This window comes from Engystomops pustulosus, chromosome 5, assembly GCF_040894005.1.
Source record: "Engystomops pustulosus chromosome 5, aEngPut4.maternal, whole genome shotgun sequence".
Classification (NCBI taxonomy): domain Eukaryota; kingdom Metazoa; phylum Chordata; class Amphibia; order Anura; family Leptodactylidae; genus Engystomops; species Engystomops pustulosus.
The window spans coordinates 58,035,066-58,052,440 of NC_092415.1; the positions used below are offsets into that span (position 1 = coordinate 58,035,066).

The window sequence follows — 17,375 nt, forward strand, 5'->3', positions numbered from 1 at the left end:
TGCGGGCAGTGTTGTTTTTATTATTTATATCTCTTTTAAATATCTCTTTTGAAAGTGCCTGGTCGTTAAGGGGTTAAGCCTTCTCGAAGTAGAAAGGGAAAAAAAAGCGTGTGAATGTCAGGTAAGGACAATCTATTTACGTACCAATTCACATTCTTTACAAGTGTGCCCCTGCAGTTTCCTCCTCTCTTCTTTATTTCGCACAACTTCGATATGAGGGAAATCCACTACAGGCTTCTTCCTAGAAAGAATGAAAAGGCACTACTTGTATTTATTAAGATAATGCAGAACTTACAAGATGCACAATGGCATCATTGCTATCGTTTCACCTGTTAAATGCGAAAGACTGACATTTAACAAGATGATTAAAAGCATCTCCCTTCACAGGAAAACTTTATGCTATTGAGATTTACTCCAAGACAAGACAATCATAACTTGTATGTAAAGAGAAAAGTTGCTAATGCAATGGCAGAGAAACTAAAAATAAAATAAATTCTTAAATGCATAAATTCTATGTTCTTTAGTAAATGTTCACATTAAAGGGGTTGTCCGAGAGTTCCGAAGAAAAAAAAAAAAAAAAAAAAAAGGTGGCCGGGAGTGGGCTGCTTAAAACAATAAAGATGTACTTACCTTCCGGTGCCCTCCGGTATCCAGCGCTGCTCCGGCGGCCATGTTTGTTTACATGGCGCCCGGACCGGAGCGACAGCAGCACTGGATTCTGGAGGGCACCGGAAGGTAAGTTCATCTTTATTGTTTTAAGCAGCCTGCTCCCGGCCACCTATAGTTTTTTTTTTCAAAACTCGGACAACCCCTTTAACACTGTATGCGCAGACATATTAGAAAATTTCCTATAAAACAAATGCACAAAACTATTTGTTTCAAAACAAGTAGCAGAAATATTTTAAGCATTGAAATCCTGATAACTAAAAATAACATGTAATTGAAATAACATGTAAGACTGCATTCACACGAGCGTATGGGAACATATATACGACCGTAGGGGGATATATAAATATATATGGCCGCAATCTTGTCCCGGCTAAGGGCACACGGAGCATATGGTGCCGCATCACTTTTTTGGGGTGACAAGATGTTTTTGGCCTTTTTTTTATGACGTTCATAGTGCAGGTTCTATAATGATACATTTTTATTGTTCGGGTCCTTACAGACCTGCCAATAATATATGTGTAGGGTTTATGTGAGGATTTTCACTTTTTCCCCATTATATGCGACTTTCCTATCTAATGGAGGCAGTGGGACATTTAATTTGTATTTTTTTTTTTTACTTTTTCCTAGTTCCACTATGAACAAGCAAGCAACCATACAATTTGCTTGTTTATTGTAATACAGTATTATCAATGTAAACCTATGCAAAGCAGGGCAATGAGGTGGGACATGTTTTATACCTTCCAGGATTACACTTCCTTAACACTTCAGGACTACTAGGTTTTTATTCTTAAATCCGAGCGAGATTAAGTGAGTCGTTCCCTCTTCCCTCACGATGGGCACCCCCCATGCCACTTTCGGGGGATGCCGAATATTGCTATGAACTATTCTCTTAATATCTCTTGGAAACAAGGTTAAAAACATGGTTTTCCTGAAGGAGTTAAGTGTGATCCTGAAACGCATACTGACCTGATGGCTGCCCTGCTTCCCTGAGACCTAGTACAGGCTGTATGCAGAGCCACTGGTAGACTGTGGAAGCCTTGGTCTGCACTCATCCCCCATGTGCCAGTTAGGACACCTCACTGCTTTGGGGGATGTTCTCTTCAGCAGTGGAGCTTGGAGGAAGGTTAACCCCTTCCTGCTCAGCTCCTGCAGTGAAGGCTTCTATTCAGCCTTGAACGCTCTATCTTTGCAGCTTCAGGGTGGCTGGAGGCTGCTCAGCAATGTGAAGGGTTCGAGTGGGGAACTTTATCAGCACCACCAGCACTGTAAGTGTGTGCTAAAACACTGCAATCAAATAATAGGTCAAAGAATAACAGATCTGGGCAGTGCAGGAACGTTGAGCACCACCACAGTGGCTGCACACAATCTCCCTGATCTCTCCTTTTCCCGCACACAGCATGAAATCCTATTATTGAACCGTTCTGCTTCTGTGAAAACTGTAAAGGTATTGAAATTTCAATGCATCGTTCAGCCCTATTACTGAGGAGATGCCCCTTTTTTGGACGAGTTGGAATACTGCCTAAAAATAGTCTAAAACCTTCAATGAATGCGGCACGGCATTTCAGGTGCAAATTAACTCTAGTTTTCTGTGGTAGACAGAATGATATTTCTCCCCCATTGTCTTTAAATTACTATAGTTTATGTCCATATTGATTATTAACTTACATTTCAACATCTTGTACATAGGGCTCTACATATGCCTTCTGCTTATAGTAAGCTTCTTCTTTGTCTGATTTTCCTAAATAAAACCACATTGTTAACAGAATATAAAACTAGGCACACCAAGTAATATATCACAAGAGAATAAATCGAGTAAAACATTTAAAGGAATGGCTTTGTGGTTAGCATTACAGCCTTGCAGCGCTGCGGTCCTGGGTTCAAGTCCCAGGGTCAACATCTGCAAAGAGTTTGTATGTTGTGTTTGCGTGGGTTTCCTCCAGGTCCTCAGATTTCCACCCACACCGCAAAACATACTGCTAGGTTGATTAGATTGTGAGCCCCATTGGGGACAGTGAATGATTTGGCAAGCTGACACCCTTCTTTTAGCTCAAATTTTTTCGCTTACATCCACACAAATCACCCTTTATCTTTTATTAACCGGCCCCTCCCATCTAATACTCCACATGCCTAATGCCTGCTTACAGTTCATGTCATGTGACCAGAGTGACATCATCTCAGGTCCTTAGCCTCTTAATAATAGCAAACTGTACCCCATGCATGTATCTGACCAAATCACAGCTGCCTTCTTGGACTTCTACACCTCTCCATCCTCCATGGAGGATGCTGTGATTTGATGTAATTAATTTAACTCAAGGCACAGTGTAAAAAACTTGACACAATATTTCCCATTTGTACACAGAGCTTTATATGTCTGTAGTTGAATATTAGCAGACTGCCCCCCCAGTACAAGAGACAGAGCAGTGATTTGAAGAAACCCAGAGCTGTCAGTCAGAATAAGGGGGCGTGGTTCACTGCCAGCCTGAGAAAGGAGAAGAGTCAGAGCCAGGAGACAAGAGTCAGAAAAGCTAATTTGTATATCAGAAAAATGTCTGTAATTAAGGTACAGTGGCAGTTAATTTTCGATGATATGGAGGGGGGATGTTTAACCCTTTATCAGCAGGCATTGTTACTCAGGGTGGTCAAAATCTGGTGACACATAGAAAAAGAGACATGAGACAGATTAGAGTCATGAGATGAATATAAGACAAAATCAGCTGTGCTATCTCACCTAACCAAACATACACATAGCACTGCAATGCCCCAACGCCCTGGATCAAGACACTTATCTTGTCTTCTCTATACACTACTGAACAGAAAGTGCCTCCTCCCCCTCCTGCAGTACAGGAGCTATGCGTTCATCGGAGAGGAATCTGTGCAGACAGGAAGACCTTCAGGGTCATAGGACTGAGTTTATGGTTGTTTCCAATGGCAACCAAAAAAATACAACAGTACTGATAGTGACCGGTTAAAATTATTTCTGCGAGAATGCGTTATTGAGGTGTGTTCCCATCCATTTTGTCTTCCTTGGAATACCCCTTTAAGAGAGGCCTTCGAAGCTCAGACACCGGGGCATAATTGACTCCCATCCCGCAGCACTTCAAAACAGCCCGCAGCTACCCCCATATTGTGTGGTAGACATCACTCATCTTCCTCAGGTTCTGTGCATGCACTTTGAGGCTGCTAAAGTTATAGCCGGACTTTGCGGGAGCAACAAGTGATGTCTGCATGATGGTGTAGATGAAGCAGTGGGTGGATCTTAAGTGTGTGTAGATTATGCACTATTCCCTGACCCAGAGGGGCTCTGTTTACACCCCACAAAGCACTTCAGATTGATATACGCATTTTAAAAATAGTATTTTAAAAGTCAAGATGAACAAAAATATTATTAAAACAGATATTCCTGGCCTACCCAGGAGATGATTATTACCTATAATAAAAATCTTTATTTATTTAGAGCCATCATGCCCAAATACTCCAAAGCAAAAACTAAATATAGTATTACGTACTATAGCACAATACTTAATTTCTTAACCAAGCAATACAAATTTTATGCAATCTACAGTACACACAAAAAATACAGTCACAGACTGAAAAAAGACATATGTACCATATCCACATACTAGGTTCTGCTACATTACATAAATATAATACATGTGTATGAAGTGCAATAACCAACACTAAATGTATTTGATAAAGTACATCTACAGTGGGGGAAATTAGTATTTGAACCCCAAGTATTTGCAAGTTTATCCACCTACAAAGAATTGAGAGGTCTAATTTTTATTGTAGGTAAACTTTTGCAGTGAGACGCAGAATCTAAAAAAAAAAAAATCCAGAAAATCAAATTGTATGATTTTTAAATAACAAGAAAAACAGAAAGTGATATTTGGTACGGAAACAAATTACAGAGGTGTTTCCTGTATTTTAGGACCAAGGGTACATTAACATGGCCGTGATATGTTTGCAAACACTGCAGAAGGGATTTTGGCCCAGTACTCTATAGAGAGCTTTCAGGTATCTCTGGGCAACATTAAATTGCAGCTTCCTCCAAAGATTTCTGTTTGGGTTCAGGCCTGGAGACTGCCCCTAGACCAGTGATGGTGAACCTATGGCACTGGTGCCAGAGGTGGCACTCAGAGCCCTTTCTGTGGGCACTCAGGCCATCAGCCCAGGACAGAGTTCACCAAACAGGACCAAATCCATTACATTTTCCCACAGTCACAGGCCACTTATAAGATGTTGCTCTCAGCACTATTTTACAGCGACACTTCATTGACTGTAATTAAATTATTTTAGAATCATACAATGTAATCTTCTGGATTTTTTTAGATTGTACTCACAGTTGAATTGTACCAACAATAAAAACTACAGACTGCTTCATTATTTGTAGGTGGGAAAACTTGCAAAGTTGACCTTGGATCAAGTTCCTATTTTCCCCACTGTATAATATAGGCCGGGAATACAATAACTTCTGCTTATCATACTGCTAGTGCAGATACTACATGGGTCTAAAAATAATCCATATATGGAACACCTGAATATGACAATAAATTATACCAGAGTCACCAGACGCACTAAAGACCTGAGTGCATGATTGGATGTAGCAGAGGTATCCAAGTGTGTGGATGTAGAAGTGCTGTACACATAATGCCTGGGGCAAGTTATAGTATTACTTATAAATAACAAAATAGAACAGTTAGCAATTTTTTTGTATTTTAAAACAATTAACAGGTTAATTAGCATCTCTGACCTTTTCCATTCACCAATCCCTTGTTGAGGATTACAGGTCCATCGCAGTGTTCTTCCCTACAGTCCATCCTCTGGGTAGAGCTTGGATCTTGAGCATACGACACATACTCATCACATTCAGTCTTGTCAAACATTTCTACAAAACTGTCATGTTCCGTTTCCTCATCTGCAAAATAAACCATTACCAAACACATCAGCTAATTATAATTTCAACAATAAAAACATCACCAGATGGAAATGACTTACGTAGACTGTCATCTGCGTTCTTCTGATTTTTCATTTTTAACAGCATACTGTCACTGACATAGGTGTAGTCCAGATCTTCAAATTCAGGATTGATGTGGTTTTCATCCTTGTCAAAGGAGATATATTAAATTATTTGTGAAAGCTGAATAGTATGTGCCTTAAAGGGATTTTTTGCTGCCCCATGGCCATTTTTGATACTTATGAGCAATCCCAAGAAAACGTCAGTGTGAGAGGTCTCAGAAAGCAGCGGTATCAAAATACTGCATTGCTACTCCCATTTAAGTGCATGAATCCCAAATGATTGGTTATACAGGACCTACCCGGAGAATAGGCCATTAGTAAATTAAAGGGGATTTTTTTTTTTAATTTCCTTACCTTGTCATCTACAACAGTATTGTCCATTTTATACTGAGAAAGGTCTGCTCCTGGGTCAATGCTCCACTGCACGTTCTCTACAGAAGCGAGGTCTTAAAAAGAAAATATTATTGTAATTAATGTTCTATTTTTGCAACAACTTCAATGACCATTGAAAGATAGGAAAAAGATAATGTTTTGTAGATATTCTATAACCTACATATGATCCTGGTTATGGTCTTCTAGCACCATCACAGAAAATATTTCACTGATACAGGATCTGGCATGATACACTGACCATTCAAAAAGTCCTCTAAAAAACACTCATTAAATTATTTTTGAAGGAAAACTAGCACTTAAATGAGCCTATACAAAGCACCACCAGCGCTTTCTAGAGGTCATGATCAGTACTGCAGGCGTACTTATCAATATTACGTATATTTACGTACATGTGTCAGATGTCCTTTTGGGTTGGGGTTAGCAGATCATGGCATTACGCCCCTCCAAGCACTTCTACCATGCCATCCATTTCATCAAACATTTTTCTTATTTTATTCCCCCCACCACCACCAAGTCCAATCACTAAAATGTACAGGGCACCTAGCAAAATGATTATTCTGATTATATATGGGTGGGTCTATGGGACCCCAAGAACTTCTGAATTGGAGCTTAGCAGAGCTTGTTCAGTTCCTGTCAGTTTTCATAGACTCATGCAGAGAAGATGAAGAAGAAAGGATTGCCAGAGCGATGTGCTGTCATTTCTGGCCAGCAGCACAACCAGCAGACGTGCAGCAAGGAAACAATTATTTATTTATTTTTTTTATTATTCTGATAAAATCAAGCAGGTGATGAGTGGGTTATAAGATGATTATTGGCAACAAGCATTTGTGTGAGCATTTATTACCGATAACCACCTGAAAAAGTATAATAGGGCACCAAGTATGTAAGGTGGTAATCCACCTTTAACATTGTGAAGACTGAAGAGAAGCTACTAAACCATTTACATTTCATACACGTATGTCACGTAGTAATGGGACTTTTGTATTTTAGGTTTTCTGTAAATACTAACCTCCCGACCCTGTGATGGTAGCTGAAGAGGAGCATGAAGAGAGGCACCAAGAGCCGAATTAGCCTTCATTTCAACCATATCAAACACAAAGTCAGCATAACACAACACCCATCAGATACAAATCAGTCATGGGACATTAGTAAAGCTATATTTTCCCAGACGCTTCCTAGATTTTGTTACACTGGACGCTATTCATTTTCTGAATGACAACTTTGCTGTTTATTTTGCTAGGCAACTGAAGGAAATTTACCACTGGGGTAAACAAGATTTCAAACAAATACACCCACTTGCTGGCCCGGACTCCGGAACATACGTTGAATAGTGTTGAAATGCGTTTATTCCGGCGAAAAATCTAGATTTAAAATATGCGCCGGGTGCTCCTGTGGACGTCACACAGGTGGCCCGGCACTCTTTCAGCTACTAATTATGCACACCTAACATAGCTAGCCACTCCCCACCCACCTGGTGGGTGCGAGTGCTCGTCACAGTGCACGGAGACTAGCGCTTCCTAGGTGTAGGTGTATTTAGTTGAAATCTTGCCTACACAAGGTCTATTGAAAACACCGGTCACACATGTGCAGCAACTTTTCTTGTCCTCGGTCGTCCTGATCTCTGGGGATTCCAGTGTTTGAACTCCCAGGATCTGATAAATCCCTATAAAGCTTTTTCTACTGGGAGATATAAAGGATACACTCTGTTTCTCTCCTCATTCTTTTTAACATCAATTTAAAACGGGAAGAGCCTTTTTTAAACTTCAATTCAATGCAGATCCATAGATAGATTACAGTGTTTTCACACGTTCAGGGTTTCAGATGTAGTTTTTGATGCGCAAACCAGGAGTGGTTTGCTCATTTCAATAATATATTCTTACTCAGAGTTTCCCATAAAAAACAATTGAGGGGAAAATGCAAGACGGATGGATATACCTTTCTCGGTGTCTCTGGTTTGAAGAAGGTGAGGATTTGGCTGCAGTACTGATGCTGGTTTGTACCCTCTGTCGATGGACCTATTAGGCCTTTTTGGCACATGAACTCCTGTTTCCTAGAAAGGATTGTCAAAGTTACAGACCAGTAAATAAATATGTATATAAGTGAAACAACTGTATAATTACCCCCCCCCCCCTTCCCCAAAAAAATATATACAGTGTTTTTAAAGTCTTTCAGGGTTATAGGGGTAATTATTTTCAATGTAGACAGAAATTATAAAATGTTGCTTTTTTTCCTCGGTTCTTTAGGTTATTCATCAGTAAACTCCACTATTTTAATATCTGGATTGTGTGTGAAAGAGTTGCGGCTTGAGCTGCAGTGAGATCTTGATCAATCAGATTTGACAAAACAAAGAAGGGGGGCATGATCACTAGCTACTTGAGGCTGCATTGACACATTGCAATTCAAGAACACCGGGGAGGTGTAACTCTGGAAAGTAGGTCTTTTGTTTAGGCCTAAATGAATCTGTGAATAGCTTGTAAGACACAGTGTGAAATAGTGTGTAATAGAAGAACATCAGTCACATAGAGCAGAATATATATTCTATATGAATTTATAAGGACTGCTACAAAACAGCATCGCTTTAATTGTTTGTCAAAGGTCATGTACCACGAAAAACAAAAAAACAACAATACCTCTTTATTTCCAAACAGTTGGCTATCTTCCTCTACTCCTTCACCATCATCTTGTATCCAGCTCGCAGAACAGTCGCCCTTTCTGGTCTTTTTATGATTTAACGTTTGAAGAGAGCCCTCCCTCGACTGAAAATAACTCCCCGGAGAACTACATCCCATCGAAGAACTTTTGGTGCCCAATTTAAAAGTTTCTTGTATGGAAGTTTGTTTCATTTTGCTTCTAGGATATTCTCTGCCTTTCTCCTGAGGGCACAGACCCGAGAACCTATCTGAGAGGTCCAGGGGCTTGTCGAGGGAAATGCCATTGACATTTTTCAATGGAAAGTCATTCTCTTTATTAACAGATGCAGTTTCACAGTTTGTATCTCCTTCACTCTCTACCTTTTTCCGCTTGACACATCTGCTTGCAGTTTGCTTGTATGCGTCACGAGTCACATGGTCTTTGCTCATAAAAGCATCAGTAGTAGTCAATCCACTGATCACAGAGTCACTTGGACTCCTGCGTAAAGACTGCTGATTGTTCCCCGAGCACTGGCTGATCACTGAGCTTGTTTCTGCCCTGTATTCTGACACCAAGGAAGCATCTTCAGCCTTTGTCAGTACATGGACAGAAGACTTGTTAGAATATGAGGACTTCAGACTGATTCCAATAGGAAGGAGAGAAGAGCCATTATCAGTATTCGTAGTGGTCTCAATTTTCGGAGCAGCCATTCCAAATACTGGCGAAACACGCTGAGTGTCCCATTCCACATCATGTGGATTACTCTGTGTATTCTCAGTGAACCTGGGCCAAAAAAATAACTCATTAGTCAAAGCTGCAAAACAGAGCACATAACTATGTAACCACATGCATCCAATGCACCAATGTTTGCTTTTATGTTTGAATTTTGTTATTTCAGAAGCCACAATTTTAAAACATGAAAACGCCCAGATATGGATTTTATGCATTTCCTATACTAAATAATTTTTCTTGTGGATTTTTTTTTAATAATTATATCATTACTACATTTTTCACCATATTAAGGGTGAGATAAGCAAGACTCAGTGTTACCTTAAAAGATAGCTCCATATCCATAAAGCATGATGAATAAAGTCTAGTGACATGCAATGGGATTACTGACAAGCCAGTATATCAATATCAGCTTTATTTCAATATTTTTGCATCTCATAAGCATATTGTAGGGAACTGGTTTGGATATATGAACTGCAATTTAGCCTTTATTCCCTGGCAATGCTTTTTGTAATGAGAGCACAGAGGTGCCCAGCGTTTTGTGTAGAGGGGTTCTTTATTCGGATTACTGCAAAGCTGGCAATCCAATGATGTCTCCCGTGTTCAGGTTGAGAACCATTCAATGGAAAGTTACATGACTGCTTCAGAAAGCTGTACTTATGGCAAAAGTACCACAGATCAGAAAGTTTTTATTTTAACATAGTCAAAAGCACTTTCAACTTTGATCCACGGCAAAGCAGGTCTCAGCAACACAAGTTAACAAAACGAACAGCATTAAAAATTTCATAACCACAAACAAAACAAAAAACTCCAGAAGATCAGAAAAGAAATCCTCGTCTAGGAGGACATATAGTAGCAGAAATATCACAACATATATTACACCAAGCAGTCGAAGGGTAATAAACAAAGCAGCAATGGATTAGTAAACTGGATCAGCACACAGAACTTACTCTAACTCACTTGGAGAGTGTTCCTCATGCTTATCGAGTACCTGAACAGCCCCGGCATCGGTCCTTAAATTGTTTAGTACACTCTGGGATTGCTTTCATAAAAGCACAAGTAAAAACATTATTAATGACATATGTTAAACAACATTTAGCAGGCAAAAATAAAACTCAATGAAAGTATTTATGTACTGGGATTGAATTAGTTTTCGGTTTACTCTATAATAAACATCGACTAGATCATGGCTTCAACCAAATTCACATAATGCTCTGTATAATTTTATTTTATTTTAAACATCTGTAATGTAATACAGGCAGTCCCTGGGTTACGTACAAAATAGGTTCTTAAGGTTTGTTTTTAAGATGAATTTGTATGTAAGTCAGAACAGGTATATTTTATAATTGTAACTGCAGACAAATTTTTTTTGTCCCTGTGACCATTTGATTTTCAAAATTTTGTGTTACCATGAGAACAAAGATCATCAAGAAAACTTTGTTACAAACACCTTACAGCTGGGACTAAAATAAAGCATCCAGAGAGCTTCACCAGAGATCACAATAGGCAGAAATGTCCATCTGTAACTAGGGGTCGTCTGCAAGTTGGCTGTTCGTAAAGGGAACCAGTCAGCACATTATTCACAAAAACACCTAGTGGCAGGTTCCCATAGAGTCCTAGTAACTAACTAACTAAAAATTGTTCTGCTCAGAGTCCCATATATATTCAACTTTATAATTTTTCCTGGTGTCTAAGCATGTCTATAGCATGTGGGGGTGGCCTCCTCTGGCTGAATCCAGCAGCTCCGACCCTTTCTATCTCTGCATGCAGCAGTAATGTCATGTTAGGAGGGATACATCATCGCAGGTTCTTTAGCCTAACATTAGAAAACTGTACACCCAGCATACATCTCATGAAATCAGAGCCAACGATATCACATAAAATCACAGCAGCCTGCATTGAGAGAAGTAGAATTCCATGCAGGCTGATGCAATTTTTGTGTGATGAGATGTGTTCATGGGGTACAGTTTGCTAATGTTAAGAGGCTTAAGTACCTGTGATGTCACCCTGGTCACATGGCAGTAGGCCACATCCCTCAACACCCTAAATATGCATAGATACCAGGCCAGTTTATAACTCTGACTTTGTGGGGATCTGAGGGAAACAATTTTTAGCTAAAAGAAGGGTGTCAGTTATGAGGTCTCTATAGGAACCAGCCACTAGCTGTATTTGTGAAAAATGTGGTGTCAGGTTCGCTTTAATTCAGGGACCATCTGTATATAATATTTAATATACAGAACAAGTCCTTTTGACAATCAAGCCTATAGAAATGCCCCATTCCTTGTTCTTAAGCATAAGCTTATGATAGAAGTGTTTGGCAGCATCTGATATCCGTGCACTTCAAACTTAACTGTGTGGGAATAGGTATAAAGAGGAGTCGGGAAGGAATAGGTTTAAAGCCTGTTGCCCACAAGTGAGTTTGGTCCAACAAACGGTCTGTGCACTTAATAATTGCCAAACCAAATCTAGAATCACTGAATCAATGAACAAAGATGTCAGGTTCAGTGCAGCAATTCTACAGTAGGTTTGATAGCTAGAAAAAAAATATTCTGGTAAAAGCCAGAACCAGAAATTAACTGTACATTATTCGGATTTGTTCCGTACACAGAACAACTTTGTTGGACCAAACTCGCTTGTGGGCAAAGGGCTTAAGATGTATGGTTACCCCAACTAAAGCAAACAAAAAGCAGAGGATAATAGTAGTTTGGAACATGATAATCAAGAACTTACAGATTCTTCCAAATTAGCATCAAGGCCAATAGTCTCTGCTACCACAGCAGCTAAATTAAAGACCGGTTTCTCAGGAGTTAAGTCGGCCATCTCCTGCTTTGCTGGTGAAACACAAATTAAAGATCATAGATATTATTACAGCAAACTACACATTAACATACAAATAATTAAGATAAAAAATAACCACACATATATACACATTACAGTAAAGCCTTTAGTCAGCCATTGAAAAGTAGTTTCTAGGGGAGGTGTTCCTTAAACAAGGTGATCAATATATATAAAATATGGCAGACAAAAATTGAGAGTCATCAGGCTATCCACTGGCTAACAGTCCAAATAATCCTTTTAGTTTTGTATAATATATGGTGTTATTTAAAAATGTATCTAGTCTGGATAGGGGTGGTCTTAAAAAGTATGTCATTTGGAGAGGTTTCACTGGATTCAGCAAAATATCAAGCAATCATCAATTAAACGCATTTGTAAGCCAAAGCCAAGAGTAGATCCTTTAAAAACAAAGTATAAAGAGAAACATTTGTACTTGTTTTGGGGTTCCACATTCTGGCTTTTACAATATACTGCAAATACTGTTCAAAGTAAGTAAGTAAAACAGTGGCGAAAGCATGCACATTACAGAAAATCTGTTATGCCATGCACAAAAAACTTGTTGATGAGGTTTTAATTTGCCCATGCAGTATGTACAGCATGTATAGTCTGGTGCATTTTCCAACCATGAGCCAAAGGCTTTGTACTCAACTAGAGTATTCATAAGTCAAAACAAAAGAAGTCACTTTAACCCCTTCAAAAAGAGGCTCCGCCTCTTTTCTGTAATCTGGCATGTCTCTTTATATGGTTATAACTCTGAACACCAACTTAAAATGATTTTGAGAATGTTCATGCTTGTAGTAAATTTTGGTTGATATGTTTTGCGTTTATTTATGAAAAAATAAAGTTTGCTAATTCTTTTGCGAAAGGTACATTTTCAAAATTTGAAATTATCTACATTTGAGACGGATAGTTGTAGCACCCAAATTAGTTACTACATTGCCCATATCTCAACTTTAAGTTTTCCTCATTTTTTAAAAAGTTGTTTTATTCCTATATGACGTTAGACAGCTTACAAATGGAACAGTTTATTATTCCTCCCCCCCCCCCAAATTTCTGCATTTACATTTTTGTTTTAAATGAGTTTGAAATATAAATTATTAGAATCCACCCATTTCCAAAAGTACACCATTCAAACTATTTAAAACGGATTTTAGGAGGATTTTTAAACCTTTTAAACAAAATGGAGATGAAATTTAGAATGGTCCAATTTTGTCGGTAACGCATTCATTTAGCCCTAAAATGTACACATTTGGAAAATATAAAAAGAGAAAATCCATCTTTTGTTATGCAATTTCTCCAGAGGTCGGAGACACTCCACTTGTGGATGTTACTTGTTGTACGACTGCACAGCGAGCCGTAGTAGGGAAGGAGTGCCCTGCAGCTTACAGTTTTATCCTATACAACTTTAGGGATTTTAGTTTCCTCATTGACGGCCTTTTGTAGGCTAGAAAGTTTTAGTTTTTCCATTAGTGGAGCCAAGTGTGGGCAATTTTTTGAGGGATGAGATGTATTTTCCATTGATTTTGGGGTTGGTTATTCCCCACTGTTGAAAACATAACTTTTTTGGGGGGGGGGGGATGGTAGAGGAATAGAAAAGCATAAAACGTTATAATTGATTTTTTGACTTTTTTTGGCATTCACCATATAGCCTAATAAACATCTTAATTTTATTCAATGGGTCAGTACGATGTGGTGGCTATACGATGGTTCTCTGTCCACGGCATTTGACAGGTTAAACACCACGATGGGAGCTCACTGCGAGCGCTAGTGTTGCACTGGGGTTTCAGCTGTTCGGCTCATATCTGATTACGAGCTGAGCTGCCATCACCATTGAGTCCAATATATCGGACACAGAGCATGAAAAAGTTACATTTATTTAACCAAAGCCACACTGGTAAACACCACCTTATACGATTATATATCTTTTCAACTTTACAGTTGAAAACTTACTGGGAAGAGGGGATAATTGTAATGCACAGGTATCAGCAACCAAGATGGCTTCTTCTTTTCCTGTATTTACTTGGGTGGACGTAAATATCCTTTGTCCAGTATCTGAGGGAGAAAAATAAACAAAACTAATTGAAAGGTCTGTTTACTTAAGAGTTCATCAGCAATTAAATATGATTACAATGGGTCACAGCAGCAGCCAATGAATAATGAAGCTGTTATATTCTGTTGATAGGGAAGGAAGACAGAGAAGTTGGGTTGCACCAGAAACTGCAGCGAATCATTGAGAATTTCTTGCTTTCTTTTTAAAATACTCTTTTTGCCTTTGCCAAAGACTAAAACTGCTGGAAAATACCTGCAATAGTGGTTATAGTGGTCTCTTAGTAAACAGAATGTTATACAAGTATCAAGTCACCGGAAGTTGTCACAGTGATTAATGTCAACTTCCACTCATCTCCCAAAAATTCCACTTGGTTTTATTACAGGCAAATACTTGAATTATTTTTAGATCTATATTTGCATTGAGCAGAGCGATCAGATTTACTCTCATCCAAATATTTCCACTTGACAATTTGCATTGCGCTAATGTTATTCTTGTGTACAAGTTCAATGAATAAGCAAAGCAGCTTAGAAATCTGGCTGCATGCTCTTAGATTTTACCCCTAACTTTTTACATCATGAATAAAGGTTTACCTTCAGTTCTTCAAAAAGCCCCCTTAAAACATTTTGTTATTTTATATATTAAAAAAAAAAATAGTGCTGGTGATATTTAATGTTTAACGTTGAAAAAGAGTATCAGTAGTAACTTTAAAGGGAATCTGTCACCACATTTTCACACATACAGCTAGTGACCGGTTCCTATAGAGCCCTATTAGGTAACTGACACCCTTCTTTTAGCTAAAAATGGTTTCCCTCACATCCACAGAAGTCAACTTTATGTTATATTCCCTGGCATCAAAAAGTTTGTCCTGCCTTTTTTCCCCGCAAGTCATGTGACCTTTAGCCTGCTAACATTAGCAAACTATACACCATGCATGTAATCTGTTCAGCCTCCATGGACTTCTACTTCTCCCCATTTCCAATGGAGGTTGTTCCGATTTCATGGTATCAAATACAAACATGGGGTAGACGTTGCAGATATAACAGGACCTTTGACAATGTGTGACAATGTCATCAAGGTCACATGACTAAGTGCTCAAGTAACATGTAACAGAGCTCTATATGTTCCACAGAGAAGAATTTCATAGCACTTATAGGGTGCGTTCACACGTGGCAGTAATGCATGCATTTTTAAACGCACCAGAACAGCTAAGAGGAGATTTGCCAGATTATACCTCAAATAACATTGCATTTTTCAATGTCATGTTAACAGCTATCAGGCAAATCTCTTAGCTGTTCTGATGCGTTACTGCCGCATGTGAACGCACCCATAGACCTGTGAATCAGGACTTTTGTCACATTGCAGCCATAGAAAGGAAAGATTTAGGGATAAGGGCAATGCTTTTTAATCATAGTTTGTAAAGAAGCATTTATTTTGAGTGGGTTAATTTACAGCTTCTCTTAAACAACTTCTCTTTATCTATCGGCTCTCTGTGCAAGTATAGAGGGGAAGTTTATTAAGAAACACTGCCAAATGCAGGAAGAGACAAATGCTTTATTATCAACTGAACTTCATACAACATATAGCACAATATACTACCGATTGTGCAAGCAGTGCTAGAGCTAACTTAGCCTTTTTTGTAGAGGACATAGACAACCCCCTCTGTTAGCCACTGGTTCTGGTGTCTGTGTTGCAGCTTAGCAGGAGGTGCTTTTATAAGAGGACAGAAGAGCAGGGGAGCGTTACAGCCTGACTCAGGACAGCTCAGGAACACCCAGCTGATTCAACTCACAAAACTAAAATGCAGAGGGGGTCATTTTATAAAATCACAGGAGCCACCGACTCATTTCAATATCATCAACATAGACACTCACTACAGAAAATGCAGTAGGAACTTGGGTTTTAGGGGTTAGATTTGCCTGACAGGTTCCCTTTAAGGGTGTGGTCAAAAGCGCATTGGGGCGGGCCACAGCCGATCGCATATGCCTTTCTATGCAAACGCATGTGATCAGTAACCAGCACCCGGTGTCCGGCACTTAGACAATACAAGACACCGGGAACTGGTTGCCGATTGCACACGTTTGGATAGAAATGCATATGGAATAGGCCATGGCCCACCCCATGCGTTTTGATTCGATTTCTAAACTGAGTCAAAGCGCTAACATGTGACAGCACACGGAGTCTTTGGTCCCACTTGTATTTGTGGAAGTTTATTTTTTTTAACTCTTATTTTAAAGTGTCTTTGTTACGTCAGATACACAGCATAACTAACAGCAAGCCACTCTTTAAAAATAAAAGACACCAAAAGACGTGTGAAAGCATGTATTATTTCAAAATTCCATGTACACAAAGAAAATGCTGTGTTCCTGTTCTGTATGTCAAACATTAATATTAATTATAATGCTTTACATAGCGCCACCATATTGTGCAGCTCTGTTCAGATAAAACATTTCCACATTTATTTGGTAATTTTTTTTTATTCTATGGTTCAGAGACTCTCACTTACTATTTGCACATTGTGATGCACTGGAATCATCCTGTAGATGTTCTGTATACCGCACGTGTTTGTTTATTTTTTTTCTGCGCATCCTGCTGACCACATTTATAGGGAATGAACAGACTGGTGAATCAGGGATCACACCATCATCTGCTCCAACAACTTCTTCATGCCTCTTTTTTTCTGACCTAAATATTAAGACATATTTCCGTCACATAATCACTCAGATGTGTGCAAAGCAAACTTTGATGATGAACTATACATTTTCTGTTTAAATAAAAAAAAAAACACTACCCTTTTTTATTGATTTTCAACAGTTTTAAAGATATACAAACAATTCCCCAATCCCACACCACCCCTCCCGCCTTTCCATAGACAAACTCCCTCCCCTGTGCCCCTTAAACAGACCGGACAAAAAGCATTTTACACTGTTAGGATTAATACTTTTCAATGTCTGGGATTATCCAACAAGTGGAGACTAATTGATATTATTTTGTTTGAAGTTACATCTGTCTAGCTCTCTTAGAATACTAAATTTGTCAGCTTCCTCTACAAACC

General features: G+C 38.9%; 1 protein-coding gene and 1 long non-coding RNA gene across 6 annotated transcripts in view; one reads left to right on the forward strand and one right to left on the reverse strand.

Annotated features, from left to right (window-relative positions):
- The window catches only part of RBBP8 (RB binding protein 8, endonuclease), a 39,122-nt gene that overhangs the window by 2,454 nt on the left and 19,293 nt on the right, over positions 1–17,375 (reverse strand). For all 5 annotated transcript variants that reach the window (XM_072152081.1, XM_072152080.1, XM_072152082.1 and 2 more), the window contains exons 7-17: positions 16,827–17,005; positions 14,224–14,325; positions 12,169–12,269; positions 10,389–10,480; positions 8,709–9,492; positions 8,014–8,128; positions 6,040–6,131; positions 5,665–5,770; positions 5,420–5,584; positions 2,335–2,407; positions 145–241 (exon numbers count right to left, since the gene is read on the reverse strand). In XM_072152081.1, the coding sequence (XP_072008182.1) occupies positions 145–241; positions 2,335–2,407; positions 5,420–5,584; positions 5,665–5,770; positions 6,040–6,131; positions 8,014–8,128; positions 8,709–9,492; positions 10,389–10,480; positions 12,169–12,269; positions 14,224–14,325; positions 16,827–17,005 (1,906 nt within the window). The remainder of the gene's footprint in view (positions 1–144; positions 242–2,334; positions 2,408–5,419; positions 5,585–5,664; positions 5,771–6,039; positions 6,132–8,013; positions 8,129–8,708; positions 9,493–10,388; positions 10,481–12,168; positions 12,270–14,223; positions 14,326–16,826; positions 17,006–17,375) is intronic.
- On the forward strand, positions 63–7,268 carry LOC140132822 (uncharacterized). The gene is made up of 3 exons (XR_011855720.1): positions 63–121; positions 3,029–3,229; positions 7,069–7,268. It is a non-coding gene; the product is annotated as an uncharacterized lncRNA (long non-coding RNA).